This window comes from Pollicipes pollicipes, unplaced genomic scaffold, assembly GCF_011947565.3.
Source record: "Pollicipes pollicipes isolate AB1234 unplaced genomic scaffold, Ppol_2.1 Scaffold_4002;HRSCAF=4701_pilon_pilon_pilon, whole genome shotgun sequence".
NCBI lineage: Eukaryota > Metazoa > Arthropoda > Thecostraca > Pollicipedomorpha > Pollicipedidae > Pollicipes > Pollicipes pollicipes.
In genome coordinates this window covers 13,648,202-13,671,494 of record NW_023596420.1, presented here as the reverse complement: position 1 = coordinate 13,671,494, position 23,293 = coordinate 13,648,202, and the positions used below count along the sequence as shown (strand labels likewise).

General features: G+C 47.9%; 1 protein-coding gene across 1 annotated transcript in view; it reads right to left on the bottom strand.

The window, feature by feature from the left end:
• The window catches only part of LOC119094123 (extensin-like), a 34,685-nt gene extending 12,113 nt beyond the window's left edge, over nucleotides 1-22,572 (bottom strand). The window contains exon 1 of the mRNA XM_037217200.1: nucleotides 22,505-22,572. Coding sequence (XP_037073095.1) covers nucleotides 22,505-22,572 — 68 coding nt within the window. The remainder of the gene's footprint in view (nucleotides 1-22,504) is intronic.
• Nucleotides 22,573-23,293: the final 721 nt, after the last annotated feature.

Here is a 23,293-nt window from a genome sequence, read left to right as displayed (position 1 = left end):
AGCTGTGGATTTAATATTTCTGTACCGTTTTCCACTAAACACGCCCTGTTGTCATGGTTACAAAGACATTGTGGTAATATTATTATGCAATTATGTTTGGTGATAGGTACACTGCTGAGGACTGGATTACAACTGAACATTCAGAATATTGCAATATTTGACTAAAACTTAAACTTCTATAAACGTCACAATGCTGGAATCCTCCCCCGGATAAGCAATCATTTTATTCTGTCATAATAAAGTCGTTAGCCTTGCATCGTGAATGATTTCACTATTTCAGCACAAGATTTAGCATAAATCGCAAAGATGCCTTATCTGATTGATCAACTGTAAGTTTCAGGTACAACACAAGACATTGTACCGATAGTCTACAACATTTTCTGCTTACATTGGATACATTTACCAAGCACAGGTTGCTGTTAAGCATCGGGTTCGCATTGCACGCAGTTGTGTTGAAAAACTGTATTTTGTGATGGGGTCTTCCCCCACAATGTTGAGATGCACCAACCAATGTTGATGCTCGCTTTTCATATTGTTGCTAGAATATCATAACAACAAAAAAAAACTAGGGTGTGAGTTAATATTTCACCATGATTACCTACTTTGGGGATCATTTGATGGCCTTGGCTGGGCTTTGAGATGAATGAAACAAAACTAAAAAGTGAAAATAGCATTTGTTCAAAATGAAGTGTTACAGACCCAATGAGAAACACACATTGGATGGAGGCGGGTTGAGACGGCCCCCCATCACAACCCACCAATAATTTACACGTTTTGATTTTCTTGGTCTTGAAAGACATAACCTTACAATTTCAAGTAAACCGAGTTACGCCAGAAACCTCAGCCAGTTTTTGACATCAGATGACCCACTCTTAACAGTGCAGGCTGGTAAGTTCTCTGCTTAAATATCATAACAGGTGGGTGCACGACATTGCATGATAGCAAACACTTCCATCACCTTAAAGTGACATTCATCCCTCAATAAATATATATGATGTGGTCAAGTTATCGTGCTGAACTGATATAATTGCTGCTTGGCCTATTTCATGGCTGGTAAGACCCCTGTAGATAATGGTGCAAGGTTATCATTGCGCGTGTGCAATATTCAAATGTCAATCGGACAATGATCTCAGTATTCATAGATTGAAAAATAATCAGATTCTCGCCTCGTGCATTAATATACCTGAGAATACTTCGACCAGTCACGTCGCATGCAGCACTCAACAGCCGATAGCCTACGCCACGATGTTCATGACTGACTCGCTGTACAGTAACTGAGTCATTACGTGATCAACCATGATGCAGAACGTTTCAAATGAGCCACGATGTGTAAACCGACACATAATCTGACCTGTCAAAGAACAATATTTATATCCGATTAATCTAAAGACGTCTGATATTCCTTTAAAGCAATCCGACGCTCCAACCGCCAGCCCCACTACCGACACTTCGTAACGCAGGCGCACGCACTGAGTTTCAACGCACTTCAAACGTTTTTGACTGACAAACGCGATTACACTTAACCGCCACAAGCGAACCAAAGATACTGCTAGCACAACACTACCAACTTTTGGCATAACATCCTAAATCTGGCCTTAATCCCGATTCTGGCATACTTGCAGCACGTGTCCATACATACTAGTCAAAACTTTGGAGAACCCAGACTTCTGTTGCCCTGGCGCAGAATGGAGCTGCACGATGACACCCCGAGCTCAGAAACAGAAGGCAGGGCTGCCAACTGAACCGATCCAAGGTGGGGACCGACGCACGCAGGCGGCCATGTGCACATGATGGTGCCACCAGGGCCTCCAACGCTCTTCCCATTGGCCTTGTGGAAAGACCCAAGCTATGTGCGCGAGCCAACTGAACCGTCACGTAACGTCAGTTTCTCACGATGAGTCGAGGTTTATGCGTATGGTATATGTGTATGCATGCGCTTTACATAAGGTTCTTTTCGTTATTCTTAAGTTGTCGACACATGCAAATGAAAAACCACCGAACAAAGGAATAAGCATTCCAGCAAAGAAACAACAGGGGTACCCACGCCATAGCGAATGCCTTCGAATCGCTCGAATTACCAGACGAATGCAAGCGCAATGCGTGTTTCCAGAGATCACATTGAACGCTGTTGGTTCAAAGAGTTGAAGTAAGTTAACATCCTAAGTTTACAGGGTTGCATTGAACGTTCTGAGTTGGACTCCCCTCAGGTTCTGCTCAATGAGGTCGATTTCTGTCTCTTCCTGCGCTGTTTCCCGCCGTGTTGTTTATATAGGGGAGGCACGGAAGCTTGCAGACCGTGCAGCCTGGTGGCTCACTATTAAGTATAGTTGGCATGTGCAATGTGCACCCGACCACGAAACCAGTACCCTCTCTGGACGCTGCTTCCTCACAATGCCTCACCACGCCAAGGGCATTGCTGCAGCCGTCGCTAGGAGCCGGCCAATGCCGTGCGCGGTGGCTCGCGTTAAGCCGCAATACCTTAGCGACCGTTTTAATCACCACACATGTGTGCTTTTGTTTGGAAATAAAATGTGCTTTATGTTTGCGCCTCGGTGGCCAGTTAACCACAGCACGCGTATATCTAGGCGCTCACACTCCGGCATGGTTGGCTCGTGGGGTAAATCTCGCGCTCACACTGCGGCGTGGTTGTATCGTGGGGTAAAGCCCGTTCGTGGTCTAGGGTAGCGCGGACGGTCGCAAATGTTGCCTCCCCTCAGTTTCCGTCAGTCCGAAATGGCTTTTTCAGGCCGAAAGTGCCTTAAACTCATCAAAGCAAGACGGGAACAGGCATCTCACTGTTTGGCTGTCAGTAGCATCTGTCCTCCGGGACCTAAGTCGCAGCACAGAACAGCTTAATCTTTTAGAGCTCCCTGTAATCTTATGGTCTGCTCGAAACAGCGTAATCTTTTAGAGCTTGTTGTGATGTTATGATCTGCTCGACTTCCGGGACTGTGTTTCATTGCTCTTAGCGATGAGTTATTCGAGCTAGCCGTCACTTACCCTGAAGAAGGCATAGCATATGACATTAAGGGAAGCTTTCCACCTTTGCATGGGGTTTTGAACTAAAATAGCCATTTTGAGGACCTTTTGCTGCAGTTCACGGCCATGGCCTTTTTAAAACCAAAACCCTCTGGTTCCACACCCGTAAAAGTGGAAAAAGGCTATTGGAAGACTATTTCAAAGTCACCGTGGCATTGATGATGTCATAGAAACGTCATACGATCGCTGTGATACTACAGGCTGTTTTCTGCTTTGGTCAACAACAGCATGGCCGCTGATACCCTCGCAAAAGTGATGATGCAGCACATATGATAAAATCCGCGGGAGGTGATTGGGTTTTAGCAAGATTCCGCTGCTTAGTGCGTGTCGCGAACGTAAGCGTGAGCACTTTCGGGTTGTACGACACTCGTCGTCAACGGGGCATTTTTCCTTGTTTCTAGACCACGGGCCATTGTTGTAAAAAACCACCACTCCCTGTCAAAATAAGTACGGCAGTTTCCTGAATGCCATCAGAAAGACACGACGGCAAATCTGTCTTTTTTTCTGCTGACTTTTTTCTTCTACCGGCGTATTTCTTGCAGACAGCTCGGTTGGCGCACTGTGGGCTGGAGCAAAGAACCTTGCATGATGCAATATTCCCCTAATTATATGATAGCTCGCTTGAGCTATCATATAATTAGGGGAATATTGCATCAATTTTTGAAATATGTTACTAAATACCCAACACACATTGCATGACAAATTTAAATCTTGAGCAAAAAATTGTGTCCTTTCAGCAAAACCTCTTCAGTTGCATAACCATGAACTCCCGTTGAGATTATGTTTTGGAGGGAACTCACAGCGAAATGCGGTATCTCAACCAAAACCTGTATGGGAACTATGGGAAAACCTGCAATTTGACAGTTCCGCGTGCTGTGGAAGTGTGGGATCACACTTATTTGACATAAGTTGAACTTCTGAGAGGGAACATGGTTTTGGTATTCTGAAGTCTAATGATCCCAAATAAAATATGACGTATCGATACCTGCGTCTATGTTTATGTTTTCGTCCCGTTCCAAGACAAAAAATCCACAAACAAACTATTCATTAACCCACCATTGGACACAGCACCTGCCACGAGGAAAGCCCGCTAGCGTTAGCTCTCGTGCGTTTCGAGGTTTTCTTTACGTCTGACCGCCAGATGCTGCCAGGTATTTGTTTTCGTCACAAAACGACTCCATGACGCCATCAAACGATGGCGTGATGGCGTGAATTTTTACAAACTTTGAAATTTTGCTAGTTGGGGTTGTTTTTGGAGCTTGAAAGCTTACAAAGAGTTACAAGTAAGCTGTTCCAATCATATCTGATGCTCACATCAATGTCTTTGACTGTGGAACATCCATTTAGCTTGAGTTGGGTGTAACTTCATTTGATGCAGCATAATGTACATTCATGCGCCATCGAGCTATTGCTAATTGTATTTGGTGTTCGAGTTCGAGTTTTAATTCTGGCATTAAAAGACCTTGAGTATATCAGGGATGCTGATAACACGATGTTTTAGAGCAGGCATTGGCTACAATACACTGTCAAAATCTGACGCTTCAAATCCAGATTGTGGCTATGTGTGACTACTCGTGATCATATAAACACAGCTTGCAATGTCAGGATTTGATATCAAATATGATGCTTGCTTGATAACATCGTGTAACCAGTACCTTCTGGCAAGGCAGGATTAATAGTCTCATTCTCCGGAGAAAAACCAAGAGAATGGAGATAAAGTCAGGTTGATATTTCGGCAACATGCCAATATCGAAACGATAGCAAAAGCAAATTCAAAATTGCCTGTCGATGATTCTACTCGATTTTTCAGTTGTGTTTTTCTTAACAGCAAGACAGTTTTACAAGACAGACACCAACACTCAGGGGATTAAACAACGACCGATTGCCAGCCACTACCACGATACAGTGTCCACCTTAGAATTAGAGTGCGCGAACATACATGTACATTGAAACGAATTCAAGCAAGCAGGCATGACGCATCACGCTTCATTCAAATATGCAAGCGAGTTGAAGTAAACGGGCATCACACATCACGCATCATTTATATATGCAAGCGATTTGAATTGGATGGGCATCGCACATCACGCGTCGGGCATCACTTACACATGCGAACGATTTTAAGCTAGTACACATCACACATCAATGCACATATCACGTTCACATAATCGGCCATGATCAGCCCTGTATGTTAAGACTTGGTCGCCTATTTTCTGTAAGAATAGATTCACTTATTTTCCTGCCTGAGTGGTCCTATGCTCCGTGGATGACTTCAAGTTCTAAAAGGGGCATAGGGTCCATACCTCCCTTGATTTCAACCTGGGCGTGTTTTGTCAAAAAAGGCCACCGGAAGGGGATTTCCTGTTTTAATTTTAGCGTCTCGTAGCTGTCCATTATATCTCAAACGAATGGGGTGCATGGACTCCCCGACATAGAATATGCCCCTCTAATGTTTTTGACACAGTCTACACTTGATTTCGCAAACCAAGTTTTTTGGCGTGCAAACCCCTTGATGCCCAGAACTGCATGAATAACATATATTGTCAGCTGGCCACTTAGGCGTCGAGATAGCAGATTTCACCAAAGACTTATAAAGCTTATTGTTTTTCTTCCAAGCTATGCGTACGCGCAGTTTTTATTTCTCTCACAATGTGTTTGATCTTCCAAAGCAAATGCTTATCTTTTTAAAGTAACGTTAAGAACCCGTCTTCCGATAGGACGTGTTTCTGCCTCCTACCACCCATCCCCCACGCGCTCCAGACTTTTTTTACTTCTTCCAACATCCTACCTAAAAGTTGGAAAGAATATCCATTGTCCAAAAGCCAAGAGCATATTTTGTTTATGCTCTTCCTTTCCTTTTCACTACTTGAGTTGTTTAGAGCCCTATGAAACATGTAAGGAATTATGTTGTGCTTAGTGGAAGTTGGATGCGCAGAATTGCACTGCAGAATTATACCAGAGTCAGAAGGCTTGATAAAAACTTTCTTACGTTGTGCGGTTTTTTCCCCCTTTCCACCGTCAGTGGCGTAAAATACACGACGTTTTTTTCTGCAGGACCACCGCACGCAGATATGACAGGTCTAAGGGGCACTGCAGGTCTGTGATCTTTAGGTAGCCCATAGAATACAGGCGTTCTTTTGTGTTTTGGTGTTCAATCTTTGATGGTTGTGTCCGAAAATTTTCCGCTAACTGTGCTGTTTAGTGCTCTTTTTGTTTTAGCCTCTACCTGAGGGACTGGGTTCCTATTCAAAGTTGCATAGCTGTCGCTGTCGTTAAGTATAGCCTTAGCCTTGTTTACATAAGTTAGCCTATCTTTGATTACAAAAGCCTTACACTTATTGCTCTGTTTAACTACATCATTTTTGGTAAGGTCCCTGATAAAGTTCCGCTGATCTGCAGTGACATTTAGTTTGCCTACTTGATGGTTTTTGAGCGTGCGCAGTACGTCATCCCTCAATTTGTGTAGGCTGACTTCTACTTCATTGCTTGAAGGTTCCGGAATGTTCTTACCGATGCCTGGAAATCTAAACGACAGCTTTGGGATGTGACCTCAATGACGCTGATCTTTGTTGCGATATTCTGCGTCTTTCTCACCGAGGTCGCAACGTGCGTTCGCGGTTCTGGTGGTATTACTGCGTCGTCTATTGAAGCTGGTTGATCTTGGCCCGGCGCAGTTGCAGTACTAATTGTGTTGCTGGCATTACGCAATTGTGAGATGTAGTCTTTCCACCATTTACTGTATGCAGAACGTTTAACTCCTTTTTCTACTGGTCGACCGCGTACCACATCACCTACCCTGACGTCTGACGCCCGGGAAGGCTGGTCATGAATGCGCTTCAGGCGGTTTTTTCCAGCGACGTCCGCAGTCCACGGCCGTCGGATGTTTGCCGCCGTTGGGTGCGACAGCCGTCTCCAGCGACGTCCGCAGTCCACGGCTGTCGGATGTTGGCCGCTGTTGGGTGCGACAGCCGCCTCCAGCGACGGCCGCAGTCCACGGCTGTCGGATGTTTGCCGCCGTTGGGTGCGGCAGCCGTCTCCAGCGACGGCCGCAGTCCACGGCTGTCGGATGTTGGCCGCTGTTGGGTGCGGCAGCCGTCTCCAGCGACGACCGCAGTCCACGGCTGTCGGATGTTGGCCGCTGTTGGGTGCGGCAGCCGTCTCCAGCGACTGCCGCAGTCCACGGCTGTCGGATGTTACAGCGGACTGCGTCCCGTCTCAGTGTGAGGTATGGCGCGGTAGACCAACAGGAGGCGCCGGCTGTGGTGCCGTCCATCCGCTCCTTGCTGGTCTGCCATCTAAAGCACCACCTTAAAGCTACGTTCGAAACGCTGAAGTATACGTGCACCTGTTGTGTGGTAAAGACATTTTGACGTGTTGGATCCTGTTGGCATGGGAGAACGCCACAAACTTCATCAACGTGAAATGACGGTCATTGTCGTTTGCAACTTGCTTTGACTAGCCTCCCCTCCCCTTGACACAACGGACGCCAAGAAGTTTATGACAGCGCCGGTGTTTGGCACTCACACAAAGCCGACCTCCGACCACTTGGGGCTGTCCTCGGCAAGGACAATGTCGTTCGCTTTGTTCTGTAGAAACACAATGGGCCTCATCGCATTTCCATGAAGCTCACTTCTAGCTTAATCCGGGTGGTGAGGATCTGCAGCTCTTCATCTGTGCTGCCAGCTAGGGCGATGTCGGCGTGGTTCAGTCGATATCAGCTCTTCCAGAGCGGCAACCAGGTGTTCCTCACCATCTTTGGCCTCCTGCTGATCGTTGGCGTGATTTGCCCCCTGCCTTTTTTACCTCCCTCTTGATTTGCTGCACTTGGAACGTTTAAATTATGGGCATGATCGACTATTAGGAAATGCACAGGATCGATTTGCTCAAACCCTTGGTCGACATGAATAGACGACGGCAAGCATGCTCTCTACTCCACAGCTACTTTGTCACTTCCTCTATGCCCACATACATGCCGGGGCCTCCCTATCCGTGCTGCTGTACCTGCGTTACGCTGCATTAAGCGTGCTGGACGCGAACGCTACATCCCTGTCCTTGGTCCCCGCGGTACCTGCCCTTTCCGCCAAGGAGAGAGGCAGGTACCGCGGTACGCTTTATAGGTCCGTTCTCGTCGTTCCTCTTACCTCCTCAGAGCTGTTTAAAACCAATCTTATCGTTTCTGAGGCTCCTCCAACCTCCTCCAAGCTCCTCAAAGCTCGCCTCCTTTCTCCTCCAACCTCCTCCGCAATGATGGGTTGTTCTGGAAGGAGTTTGGGGAGGCTGTGGTCGACACTGGGAGCGTAAGCCATTCATATGCCATTTTGGCGCCATTTGTTGTCGCATTCCAGATGCAAAGTACGGGTGTATAAATTGGGGAAGGCAATTTTAATTCAACTAACTTTTTACGTAATACACGCCCACTATGAACTTGGGCTCCCTGCCTCATTTTTATCTTATTTTTCTTTGTCGTGGTGCCTACTTGCTGCATGCTGTGTTTGAAAGTTCATTGCATGCAATCAGTATATTTGTACTTTCATAGTTCCGTTTCAGCCCTTAGTAGTTGATTTACTTCATGATTTCTGAGACATCCTATGAATAGAAAGTGAAGAACATGGGTGTGGAAGCTGCATTGCGCCTGGAACACTTGAATCGATGACCTGTACGTACATTGGTAAGGTTGCCATGGACCGGAGAGAAAGCAGCGATGGTGACAAGTGCGGCAGTGATACACACATTGAGCAGCCCCACTCCGACATGTGTTCTGATCGCGCTATTTGACATTTGCTTGCCTTGTACAGCGACAAAACACCTGGCCATTCTGACCCTAAGGTCAGGAAAAACATGTGGGGGCAAATCACCCAAAACATGCAAGAAGCTGGGTTTAAGGTGGCTGCGACTCGGGTCATGTCAAGGTGCGAAACCCTGCTGAATCCTTCCAAAGTACATCACACAACATCAGGAAGTCGGGCTGCGAGCGCGAGACCTGCCCGTATGAGAAGAAATCAAGGCTGCTTTTGGAGGGGATTTAAATACATTATCACAGTAAAATACAGTGGTATTTTGTACTCTAACTAACAATACCCCGTCAGACACCATTGATGCGTGCAACAGAAGAGCCATACTTACGTGAGGAGCCATACGGGAGTGAAAGTGTCACTGATAAAAAAGGCATGTCCCCTTTTGGCACCTCCGATTCTGAAGATATGTCTCAGGCATTTGCTGGAAAACCTGCAAAGAGGGCACTCCTAGAGAAAAGCCACGAGTTCGAAGCAGGACAAGGTCATCCAGTGGCTGGAAGAGGCGAGGAGAGGCGTGAGAAGCGGCACATGGAAAACTTCACAGGGCACGGAAACTGCATGGAGATTGGATAACAGCGCTGGGTGTTTTGCTGCAGAACGGTAAAGATGCCGAAGTAGAAGCCTCATATGCTGCAGAACTGAAAGCGAAATGCTGAGCCCAGATTGTTTGTGTTGAATGTTTTATGCTGCGGAGCACACTTCAGTGCTTTAGTGTGTAGTTAAGTGCTGGTCAGGACCCAGGACATCTCATGCTATCTGAACAGATAATGATTGGCAGCAGATGCAAACAGACATGTGCATTGGCTTGCTTTATGTTTGGTGCAAGTGTGTACCTGTGTTACCTGTGGCACACTGTGACATACTTGGAATACAAATACATGCCTTTATGTTGTTTTGCTTTGACATGCCACGTGGCATTGCTCAGGCAAAGCAAACATTATGACCCAGTCTGCCACAAACTTCAGTCTCGGAGTAACAACACCTAACAAACATGACCACACTTACACTGAGGGGGGGGGGGGGGGGGTCGGCCAGCGAGCCAGGGAGTCAAGCGAGGTACAGTTTATACTGTGTTACGATTGTCTACCGGCAAGCAGGGCGTCCGTGAGTCGGTCTCTGACAGCCACGGCACCTTCACCCGCCTGCTGTCGGTCATCTGGGTCTACTGTTTTTCCTTCCACTTGGTCAGCATCTGCAGCTGGTCCGTCTTTCATGTCTTCACCATTGTCCCCACCAGTCATACACATGTCGGAGAGCACACACGCCGCGATGATGGTACAGGCAGTGTCCTGAATGCCTCGCGTCCTAAGGAACTCAAAGGGTCTGAAACGGCCCTTCAACATCGCGAAGGCACGCTCGATGGTCCCCCCTTTTCCCTGAGTTCTGTGTTGAACGGCGGCCTCGCGGCCGTCGGCGGCGGCTTAACCCGCCGTTGTCCCGGAACGGCGGCATCACTCGCCGGGAGTGGGTAGGCCCTGTCGCCGGCGATGAAAAACTGGTCACCGCACAGACACGGGGACCCTCACGCAGCGGCGAATTGCGAAAGACCCGAGCATCATGTTACAGAGTTTGGGGAGCCAACAAAGACGTCGATGAATATCAAGTTGGCTGTCACACCCTACAGGGCGATAGAATTAAAGCCCTTCCTGCAAATGCGACACTCTTGATCCTCGACTGGCTAGGATATTGGAATGTGAGACCCATCTATGGCAGCCAGCATTTTCATCGTCCCTGTTGGGTACGTGGCAAGCGCAGCATCATCGTTAGATGCCCAGCTGATGTGCATTTCCAGAAGAGGACCGCCTGAGACGCTGGTAGCCGCCCGTTGCTGCCAATGACAGGAGATTTTGTCCAATTAGGGCGGCCTGACACACTGAGAGTGGCGCCTTTGCTGGCAAACATCCATAGCAGAACGAGAGTAGTCATGTCCAAGGGTGCCCTCAACTCCCATCTCGTGGATGAGCAGGTCCACCTGGCCTCGAGTCATCCCGGGGACACCCAATCAATTTCGGCCCTTGGTTTCAAAGTAAGCGTGTGCGTGTCTCCTATGTCATCTGCGATATCCTTAGACTAAAGGGGATCAAGGCTAGCAGCTGAACAGTGCATTGCTAATATTGAGACACGAAAGTAATTCAGACTAGTTTTGAGGAATAATGTTTAATATAACAAAATGACATACCATCATTACGAAAGCAGGTTGGTGCAAATTGCATTCGCAAACTGATAATGTTGAGTGAAAGATCTGGACCGTTGTCAACACAAGTCATTCAACAGAATTTCCGGAAATTGGTACACGATAATGAAAGACGAGAAGTGTAGTAGGTGTAACAATTATGGCCATGACGTGCATCTGTCAACATAATTCATGAAATTTAGAACACTGAAATACATGACCTATCCAACCACACAGGGGAGGTGCAACCAATTTTTAACAGTGTGGGGAGGTTGGGTGAATATCTTAAGACCACCATAGCGCTTGAATATAAACAAATTTGCGAGAAATCATGCGTTTCATGATAAGCTTCCCGTGAATGATCGTTGTCATGCAAATTCTTCACGGGTCTCGAGTCTTAGCTTCAGTTTTATGTCCGCAATAATTAATAAGGATGTCTAACTTTTTGTATTTTGTAACACAAGCCGCGATTCGCGATTTATAGTTGCACAGCTTGCGCAATATTACTTGAGAGCCAACTGACAAATCATATGTATGGAAATTGTGCTTGCGAACGCCGGATGCGAACGACTCGTTAAGTTTATCGTTCTTGGCCTTGAACGCCGCTTGGTCGATGTGGTTGCAGGATTTAAAGGACGTGGCTATGATGCGTGCACGTTCGAGTTGCCTTGAAACGGCCTGCACATCTTCCCGGACGTGTGCTCAGAAAAAAAAACAGAAAGAGGGTTTTAGGTCTGAAGGGCGGGGTTCTTAATTACACCGAATTATCTTGAAGACGGTTATTTCAGTTCAAAACTCTATACAAGTGTGGAATGCTCTCTTTAAAGATTTTCCAGCGTGTCATGAAAATGAAACGACGCAAGGCCTGATAAATCCTCGGTACCATTTCCTCGGCCATGTGGTCAAAATATTCCATGCAGGGCCCAAATGTCAACAACTTGTCGAAAGATGTACAGCGTATTACGAATGTGTCTGATTGGCAATGACGCAGAAAGCACGGTCCCGGTCACTCAGGTTAGTCCAGCCAGTCACTGCCCGAGTACTCGCACTCAGCTGCTGGGGCTATATAGTTTACAGGTTATTAGACCATAGAATGCTTAAAGATCAAACAGAAGCAGTAAATGCGCATGGCGCCGATAATGGGACACTTCTGCTCTGTTCACCGAATCTGTCCATATCTAAACAATGTACCAGGGTTCAAACATTTTGACGGTGACCTCAGCTTAATCTTGGCCAGCGCAGTGGCTTGTCTTGAGCTTCAAAAATTTCCGCCGGGTACAAAATGGATGGTATTAGAAAAAGGCACTTGAAATTTCGCGTTCCTCCGCTCGTTTTTGTTTATTTCTTATTTGTTCACTTAACCCGGAAACATTTAGCAAGAACATTAAGGTTCCCCGGTCGTTGCCGTCGTCATCAGCGCTTAAGACGCGCTCAGCTGCTGGGGAATATGTTTTCGCCTGCCTCTCACCCCAGCAGGAACGGCAGACACCACGGAGACGTCCCGCACGCCGAACCCGGCTGATACCTTGTCTTCATTTGAGATCAAAACTTAATGACTTAACAGCTATAATGTAGTAAGGATAGGGGGACTGCCCCCCCCCCCCCTTAAAAGAGTGTCCTCTGAAGTCATCATGCATGTAGGCATGGACTGTGGTTTCCACATCGTGGCCAGTCCGCTTCCTTGCCGAATCAGGCCTGAAGTGACGAAATATGGTAAATGTATGCGTCAGTTTGAACAGACGCGTGCACAGGTCTCAGAAACAAAGGAGCAATAAAATAGCATTGGTTGTCATCATACGCGGATCCTGATCATGACGTTCTATTTATTCTTTGCGTTATGTGAACGGAAAAATGTGTGGCCGAGCTACTTTGCAGACCTTTCTGGTGGTTGACGTGCCTTTCGGAATGAGGGCTGCAGGGCGGGTCACGGTTTTAAAATGTTGAAAGTGACACTCGTTTTGCAGCGAGGAAAATCTCGTGCAAACGCGTTTCAATTCCAATGGGACACAGCAAAGTGAATTTGAAACACAACAGTAACCAGCTTGCACCACTATCACAGTGCAACTCCGCTCACATTGACTGAGCGGAAACCCATTGTTTTGTTCGCCACGGCAAACGCATTGATATTTCTATCATATATGAATGGTCTCCTCGTGTTACTATGTCATGGATGCAATGTGTGGTCTGAATTAAAGTTTGCCTTAACACATAGACCCTTCATACAGCGCAAGCCATCACAATCAGCACAAGAGTCCAGCCTGCACTCTAGCAGCTTCACCTACCACAAATTGGCACATCGCCTACACCACGACCACGTCCGTACTGGCTGGACCCAACCCCAAGATTTTTGGCTCCTCTCTGAGAGCAAAAAACGTACCGTAACGCATGCGTAGATAGATGCACTCGTGGCGGCGCTTACAACAGAAAGCAACATTCATACGTTTATACATATGTGTATATATATATATTCATTTCGATATATATATATATATATATATATATATGTGTGTGTGTGTATACATATATATATATATATATGTGTGTGTGTATATATATATATATATATATCTATATATATATATATATATATATATATATATATATATATATATATACGGACGGACCGCGCACAAACTCCCGTATACGAGCTGCATACATACATAGTAACCATTAGAAATCCAACCAACTGTCCGACCATCACAGCATTTACATTGCCGAGATAAAAGCCCTTTATTCTTATTCTTTATTTCTGTGGTAAACCAAAACACAACCTACAGTAAACCGTCATACGCAAAAACTCTTGCTCATTCATCTAAGCCATGCCCTCTATTCACAGCGCATCTCATCCAGTCAAAGCGCAAATGCGACAGACGCTTTCGTATTTTCCGCATTGTTACGATATCATCTTTCTGTGGACACCAGGCCACTCAAGTATCATGGAAACAATCAACCGGATGACACCACAAAACTACCACTATTATTACCCACTCACAATCATATTTCTCGTCCAATTTTAGATATACTTTACGCACTCCAGCCCAGTTACAAGCAATTCCTCCACCATGAGTAGGACCAACGCGCACTACGCATGCATATCAAACTACAACGGGACACTGGAACGGCACACACTAAAACACGCGCCTGAAGGAGGTCCTGCTCACGAGCTTCCGGACAGGCCACGCCAAATCAACACTTAAATATTTTTGGAGGTACACCACCTCCTCTATGTCACTCCTGCCACACTCCATATACCGTGGAACACTTCCTGCTTGCATGTCAAACACACCGACGTGCGCGACAACCAGTCGCACACTGCACAAATACCCCTAGACTCCCACTCCCACTTACAACCATTCGGACATTATCCGGACAGCATTATCCGGGCAACATTATCCGGGTATTTTCGACCTCCTCGAATTTCTACCCGGTACGAACTTAGAAAATTACGCATGAATTTTGCAAAGTTTTCCCTGTGCAGTTAAAGACGTGCGGGTATTCCTCTTTGACAATGGTTTGCCACGCACAGTTCGGCCTGGACGTGCTGTTTTTCCCAGTTTGTTTCGGCATTCGGGTTTTCTTGGGAATGTCCTGGATTAGCACAACACATCACACGGCAAGGTCGCACCGGACCGCTGAGCCGGCTCCTTGGATCCACCGGCTGAGCCAAAAGAAGAAACCGGTTGCAGCAATGAAGCGGTCCTGGCTTCCGCTCTGTGGTGTCTCGTACTGTGTGTATACCTGCCTGTTTGCGCTGAATATACGAATAAGCAAACTCGCCGTGTTTGTATTTGCTTGCCTTTACATATGGACAAAATCAGCCGTTTAACAAACGTAGCTTTCCCTCCCTTAGTAGCCTTGTGCCGGATGGCATTAGCCGGTTTAACTTAGCTTTTTGTCTAGCCTTCAGCCAGAAGCAGATTTCTCCGCCCCGCCTGTGACTTTAGGTCGCCGGTCCGCACATTACCTCCCGTTGGCTGAGCTATATATTTCATGCCAGGAAAAATCTGCTGGAAGGGCAAATTCTGTTATTAGGAACAGGCATTCGCCAACAGCTTTTCATAACATTTCTATGCGTCCACTATTCACACTTGCCACTTGCTTCCTTTTCCGTACCACTGTGTCATTTACATCGCCACTTACCCACGAATCACGCAGGAGGCACTCCCTGTCAGACCATACGGATGAAATCAGAGCGAACCGATACAGCAAATTGCATTTTGGAAATATATGATGGCATGCTTTATATGGGTGCCTGATATTCATCTATCCATCCACTATTCAACAACCTTTGTCTGATGTAGTTGTAGCACGATGCATGCATTTGAAAAATCTTTGTGAATATATTCCTCATCATCTTCAACTGATAATTATGATCTAAATGCAAACATTGTCAGATATTTGTTGGTCACTTCTGCGCCATATATAGGGCCGGTGCTGCCCAGCTCTATCCATGCATAGAGGACCTAATGCCAGAACCCATCCGCTACTCGCGTATGTTTTACGGTGCATGTTTAAGGCCTCCTAAAAATATATTACGCTGTCCATATGTTTCCACCTTTAACGGTGTGGGTCCAAGGCCTCTTAGAAATATGTTACACGGTCCACATGTTTCCACCTTTAACGGTGCATGTTCAAGGCATCCTAGAAATATAGTGCAACGTCCATATGTTTCCAACTTTTGCGGTGCATGTTCAAGGCCTTCTAGAAATATATTACACGGTCCATACGTTTCCACCTTATGTATTAAGAGTGGCTTCCAATCATGACGCAGTTTGCTTTAAAATTTCATCTTAACCATGGTGATCCACATTCATCCAGCACCTCTCACTTAAGCTTACATTGCATGACGACTGTGGCATGCATGGCCACAGCCAGTCGTTGTTGACTTGACATCCTATCATTCTGGCCCTTTTAATTATTTTAGGACGATCACTTGTTCTCATCATCGTTCATCCATATCCCCGTTTTCAAGTAATGTTCTCAACCCACCTGTTGCAGTTAATTCAATAACCCATGCACTGTTAAACGCTGTGCTTACCTGGGTGCCTTTGTTTTGAGCCATATAACGAGCATACTTTACGTACATATACTGGAATGCATCATGCGCTTTACACAGGCAAACATTGAAATAGAAAATAATCAAGGATGCGTATAAATGCAACACCGATCCTTAATGCCAAGATGCGATAATCTATCGGCCATGGTAGTGACTGAAAGACGCTGAATACGCCGGTGTTATGCTGGTCCCATAGCTGATGCCATGCAAACAAGCGTGGAGTATGCTATTGTTCAGCCCGCCCACGTTTGCGTCATGCTGCGCTCCTGCCCACTGCCGTCGCTCCACCTATCGTCACCCCGTCCTCGACCACTCGGACGCCGGCGGTTCTCCGTCTGGCCTTCGTCGTGACCCCTGTGGCCCCTCGACGTCAGCTGAGCGGGACGTATCATCGCCGGCCGGCCGCGCCGCCGCGCCGCCCCGCCGCCCCGGCCCTGCAGTCGTGTCGCGCGGCCCGCGCGGAGGGCGGGGGAGGTGGACCGACGCTGCGACGGCCGGTGAGGGAGCGCGGTCCGCCCGCGCCGTGGTAGCTTCGGACAGGATGCTGTTTCTGACGGTGCGGCTGTGGTTGGTTGTGTCAGCTGTCAGTGACCGGTGCGTGTCTGCGGCGGGACCCACCGCTGTGACTTCCGGCCGTTGCCAGTGACAGCTGCGACGGACTGCGTCGCTGCTTGTTGGCTATTGTGACTGCTGTTGCCGGTTAGATAGCCCGATGAGAGGTTTCGCAGTCTGTTGCGAATGACGCCAACGTCACTGCTCGCCGTCACTGTCGGCAGCGTCCCATCGGTCTTGTGACCGACCCAGCTGCCGCCGTTTCTGCGAGCGAATAGACTGGAGAAGGCCGCGCTGGCGCTGGCTGCTGTGACGCAGCTGCGCCGTCTCTGACGACTCTCAGGAGTGTTCGCTGCTTCTGTGAGTGACCTAGAGTAACTGTTCTTGTGATTACCGCAGATATGGGGATTACTTTTATAATTAATCCTGGCTCCCGTGACCAGCGGCACTTTTCACGTGGCTTGTGCAACTTGCTAAGCAGCTGGTAACAGTTGGCTGACCTCTCCACTATAGTCCAGTAAACATTGACTGTTAGTAAGCAGCGGCAGCGCGACTCAGCAGACCGTCTGGGGGAGACGAATGCAACAGGCAATTGCTTTAGACTGGGAATGCTTATAGTAGTATTTTGCCATTCCAGGTTTTTTTACAATCGCCAGATTTGCAATATTGGGGTGCCGGCATCTGAACATTCGGTGCAGTTCACAGTCAAGCCCTCCTTAAGACTTAAACCTCTCTAGTTTTTGAGCTACACGCCCGCGAAGATGTACAGATTTTTCGTGCAGAGTATTTAAAGTTCACCTAGGCATCCATGACAAACCAACGTCATTGAAATCCTGCCATTCCATTGGCAATGCGGCAATCAAGGCCAAGGCAGTATGATTGTCGAGTTGTCATATCTGGCGTTCGTGAGCACGATTTCCAGATATAACGGCCGTCGACTGGCTTTTAATGTTGTGCAAGGTAGGGTGATGTACTCAAACAACGACGCATTGATGAACATATTTACTAAAGCGAGAAGTTATGTGGCCTTAAGCAGACTTCTCCACTCAAAATTATATCGATAGTTCTAAGTGAGCTTGTTTCATTGTATCTGATGCTTCATGTAATGTCCTCCAATATGCAACATTCACTTCAGATTTGTTTTTGTATCACTTGACCAGCTTTGCGGCTGTTAATGTGTTATCTGCGTATGATGCAACTTAGGCCGACCCCCAAACGCTCAGGTATCCTTATTTTGGGGTCAACGTTTCATGCGACTTACGGTAACATCACTTTGAAAAACACCGGCCTGGGATAGGTGCGGGTCTGCAGCTGTTGAAACAGTCAGAACTACGTCAGAGCTACGTCATGTATGGTCTATCACGTCTACTACACGTATTTTTTAAGTGTTGGAGCAGCTTCTTTTCAAACAGCATTCGTCAGCTGCTTGTCGTAAAGCAGCTTGAAGGGAGTGTTCTACATTCGAAGAAATTGAAGCAAGCATTAGATATGATGTAATAAGCTCACTTATATCTCGTGGCACAAGAGTGCAACGCCCCTTCGGGAATGTTCCATATTTTTATGGGGTTTTGAACTGAGATGACGATCTTGAGGACCTTTCGGTGCTGTTCACAACCCTGCCATTCCAAAGACCTAAACACCTCTACTTTCTGAGCTAAACTCGCGCGAAACAGGGGGAGTATTTTAAGGTCACTTTGATATTTATGACACCATAATAACGTCATTCAGATTCTGCCATTCCATGAGCCATGCGGCGATCAAGGTCGAGGAAAAATACAATGGTTGAGTTGTTCGTATCTGGCGTTAGTGAGCACGACTTATAGATGTAATGGCCGTCAATAGACCGGCAACCAATGCTGTGCATGGTACGATGACGTGATCAAACAATAAAGTGTTAGGGAGCATATTTACCAAAAGTCATAAGTGAGGTTGTTTCATCATATCTGATGTTACAGATCTGATGCTTCAATATTTTCAAATGTGAAGCATTCCCTTTAGGACCGAGTCCGTAACTACTGCGGACGCTGGAGTCTGAGCTCCAGGGAATCGAGCAACTGTTCTGTCCCAGCCATTCGGGTAGACCTTACAACAGTTTGGCCTAGTGAAAAGTCTGCATACCTGCCTGTCTGCATGCATGCCTTTCAGTGCGATCATTCCACTTAATATTCTTAAGGTTTATTCATTGTGCTTGAATGGCATGATAGGCGATACATCCTTTTTAAAATGTCAATCTGCCAGATATTTTTTTTAAATATCTGAAGCCGCGATCAAAACATATGAAACCCAAGACTGGAGCATGTGTTGGTCTCAGGATCTGGGACCCCTAAAATCTAACCCCGGCGTGGCATCGCTACTCTGGCTCAGCACTCTTCTCCGCCATCTGTGTGGCGCCGGCCAGTAAGACGTGCGTATCCAGCGAATTTTGACCCGGATGCGGGAGGTCAGCACGAGCGTGGTCCTCAGAGGACGGACACCGCACTGTGTCCCTCAGTTGGTGTGTGGAGGTCCATGCAGGCGAGATTCAGCCCGTTTTGCTTTGTCCTGCCGCTGGTAATGTCAGGTGAAGACATTTGCCGCCGGCCTCGGATTGTAGGGCGGGTGCCTTCATCCTCGTGGCAGTCCGACCTTGGTGGGAAGGCGAGTTTGCGTGGCGCGCCTGTTTTGTCTTAGCTGCCTGCAAGTCGTCCATTCAGTCACGGTCGTTTGTGAAGAGTTATCCGCGCAATGACTATTGTGTGGATGGAGTGGTGGTGATGGTGATGATAATTTGGGATTTTTGGGCGCCTCGGATGGATGAAGTGAAATCCAGTCAAAGGTAACGAGATCAAATAATGAAAAACAGCTTACATTACAATACAACACAATAAAATGCATCTGCGGGGCATGCGATGAAAACAATGACTGGCGGTGTGCGGAATGCGTCCAAAGTCCGCAGTCCATAGTCTGTTGGGCAATGCGCACCCGTTGCACTCAAGCTGGTCTCGACAGCACACTCCCGTCGGCCAACTCGCTTACTGGGTCGGTCTGGACGGCGGTGTGACAGCCAGCCAGGTGAACGTCCGCGTCGTCCTCTCTGGTTGTCTGTCCGTTGTTTCTCTGGCTGTCCGACCGTCGCTTCCTGGCTGGCCGCTTGTCTGCCTTCTCAGTGGATTTCTGTCCATCTGTCCTGCTGTCTGCCTGTTCATGCTGTTCATGTATACTGCTGGCTGTTCTTGTGTTCGTCCGTCGTCTGTTGGTATGCTCATCTGTGTGTCCGTTTGCGGACCTCTGTGTTTGTCTGCCTGCCGGGTTCGCTGTATGTTTGCCCGCCTGGCGTCAGACCAAGTTTACCGCCGTCGGCCGAGACCGCTCACGTTACGACACCGGACTGGTCTGCTGTGACAACTGAAATAAGTCGGGATGACAGGCTACACGAAGGTAGGTCGCACGACGCCGGGCTGCGCGTGACCGGCCTCGGTGGCAGACCCGCTCCCTGGCCTAGACTCAGGGGACAGGGCACCTGCATCAGCAGACTAACCGGGCCGTGAACAGCCAGTTGTCCCCCCCCCCCTCCCTTCCACACCCCGTGACCCTGGATTCACGGTCGGGCTTGTCCGGCTCGGACCTAGGAATCGGAAGTCACGGTGAAGCTGCAGCGGGTATGCTCCGTCATGGTCTTGCCAATTCTGCTGCAGAGTGGCCAGGACTCAGCGCTGCCGGCGTCCTGCTACTATGAGTGTGGCTGTCGTGAACGGTGCAGTGCTACGGTATGTTGCAGAAGATGGTAGTTCGGCACTGGGCTTTCATCGTCCGGAGACTCGAGGTTGCTACGTGTGACATTGGTTAGAGACAACACATCTGTGTTTGGTACTGGCTTGCGTGGCCGGCATCATGCTTCTGCTCGTCATTCTTGTTGCTTAATGTGCTAATAAATATGGGGATTCGGCATTCATGGCCTCATGATGCACCTTGCATGATTTCGACATCAATTTTCGCGTGGCGTCAGGATGCCATGCTTGTTCGTTCGCCACGGTTGGTCCGCGATGCACGAGCTCCGTTATAAGCCCACACCAAGCCGGGGCTGTGGTGCGCCAATGAGACTGCCTTGCACGGAAACAACACGGTCAGAGTGCCAGCATGGATGGCGGTAGTCGGCAGGTCGCTTCGGTGTTCACGAAGATCGGCATGCTGTCCTTCCGTGGTAGTCGCCGTCCTGAACGTGGCATAGATGTCGTCGGACGGATACTGAGGCTCTTTGGAACTTCTCCGCCGGCCTATCACAAAGCTTTCTCAACCCGTGCCACGGCTTATCCATTTGACATTTGGCCTTGACTGTCGGTGAGGGTTCCTTCCTTCTCAAGTAACCCAAAACGCGTCTGTTAGAAGTGAGTGAGGTGCGTTGTGAAGGTGCATTGTTCCGTCACTGCTATCATGCTGGACTTGTTTGTTGTGGTCAGGCATGTGCTCCGGCAGGCGACTCGCCGCGTTCTCGTCTAGTGACGTGGCACTGAGCATGCCGCCCGGTCCCCGACCTCCTGCATTGTCCTCGGAGCGCTGAAGGTCGGAGGCACTCTGACCCGATGTTTACCTCCTCCGAACATTGCGAAACGCAGGGCTCGTCTCCTTACCCCCATTGCGTAAGCGCCACTGGGCCAACAGGTTAGCCCTTCTGCACTAGTTTCTGGCGGAGCTGCATGCGATGGGGCAGGGATTATTGGTCGGCCGGTGGACGGGACGGCTTCAGGTCGGGTCGATGTATCTGTGTTGTGGACGCTCGACTCTGCTCCGTACAGCTGGCCGACGGCGGCGTAGCGTGGCGAATGACGCGTGCTGGACGTGACGCAGGCGTCGTTTTATGGTGACGTCACAAATTGCCTCGCGAAAAATTGACCCAGCCAAGAGTGTGCTGCTTGTCTCTCGATGTATCGAAGATTCCCGTCGTCAAGCAATTTCACACAATTGTTTTAGTCCAAAGTGGTGAGGCCAACAGGTTCGCATTTTACCCACGCCCCAATTGATAGGTTGGTGCATGAGTCCTGGGATAGCGTTTACGTATATGAGTTGTAAGATAAAGGGTTTATGTGTATGATTTGTAAGATAATGGGTTTACGTGTATAGGTTGTAAGATAAAGGGCTTACTTTTATGAGTTGTAAGATAAAGGGTTTACGTGTATGATTTGTAAGATAATGGGTTTACGTGTATGATTTGTAAGATAAAAGGTTTACGTGTATGAGTTGTAAGATAAAGGGTTTACGTGTATGAGTTGTAAGATAAAGGGTTTACGTGTATGATTTGTAAGATAAAAGATTTACGTGTATGAGTTGTAAGATAATGGGTTTACGTGTATGAGCTGTAAGATAAAGGGCTTACGCGTATGAGTTGTAAGATAACGGTGAGCTGCGAACTGGGGCGTGTTTCTCATCAAATTCTCGCAGTAAAATTTTCGAAGTGCCAGATACGCATTTTGCAGGGCGAGGCGAGTACTTAAACTTAATAGTTATTTGTCGTAACGTTAAATCTCCGAGGGGTAATGCCCGAGTAGTTGGGCACTCGACTTCCACGTGAGGGAGGGGGAGGGAGTCCGGGTTCGAATCCCGGTTACGTCATGGCCCCTGAACATGACCTCTGCAGTTGCTGGTACTCCATAAAAGGATGCGCGACGACGTGTTTCGCGTCCCCCTTTTAAGTTAAATCTTCAGTGGAGATCTCTGATGCGTCGTCTCCAGTGTCCTGTCCTATTCAGAAACGCGGGAAAGTGCGTTTTCCCAGGACCCGAACAGGAATTTCTTTCCGCTCGAAGGAGATCGGGGAAAGGAGGGGAATCGTTCGTCACCATGCGTTGTTCTATCCCTTGTGTACCAGACGCGAGCAGGTGTCCTTCTCGAGCGCAATTTTAACTCTTGGGCACTGGCCAGAGGCGGGCGACGAAGGAGGCCGTCTTGTTGTTGGGGCACGTGGCGGAGATGCGGAGGGCGGCCATGTCGGAGACTTCAGATTCCGCATCGCCGCCGATGAAACGTTCCGACGTAGCGCTTGTGGAACGCCTTGTCATATCTTGGTCGATAAAACCTGATCGTCTTCGGAACCTGTGGCCTTTGCGATGCCTCTCCGTGATTCCTCGAATTGTTTTGGTCACCCGTAACGACCAACTTGGTGAAGTGCTTTCGGAATGGTGAGAAGGCGTGGCCTTGTTAAAAGGATCGTCATGTTAGCAGGGGGCATGGTTCGCACTGGAATGATGTTGGCTTTATGCTTGCCTTTTTTGGTTGATATTTGCCTGCTGTCTGCAAACTTTGTGTTCGCCCAACTCAGCGCACCCAACAACTATCGTCAAACCGTGGTGCGACAGGCAGTGTGCGGAGCATACACCAGCGATACCCTAAAATGCATGATGTTGTCCTTTGTGTGATGTTATTTTCAGGCGCCTGCAGTACCATGTTAATTGATAGATTTGCGGCTACAGGGATGCGGTTTTGCAAAATACACGGGAGTAGGGGAAGGGGAGCTCAAGAAGAAGAAAAATGTTCGAGCCTGCTCATAAAATGCAACTAAAACAAGCTGCTCCCAGATTTGCTCCCCACGCACGCACATTATTTATGTGTTTGTATTTATTTTTACACACATATGTATTCGTGAAGGTCATTAGCGGACAGCTGCATTTCAGTGCAGAATTGATAACCACTGTTTTCCATGTCACATAG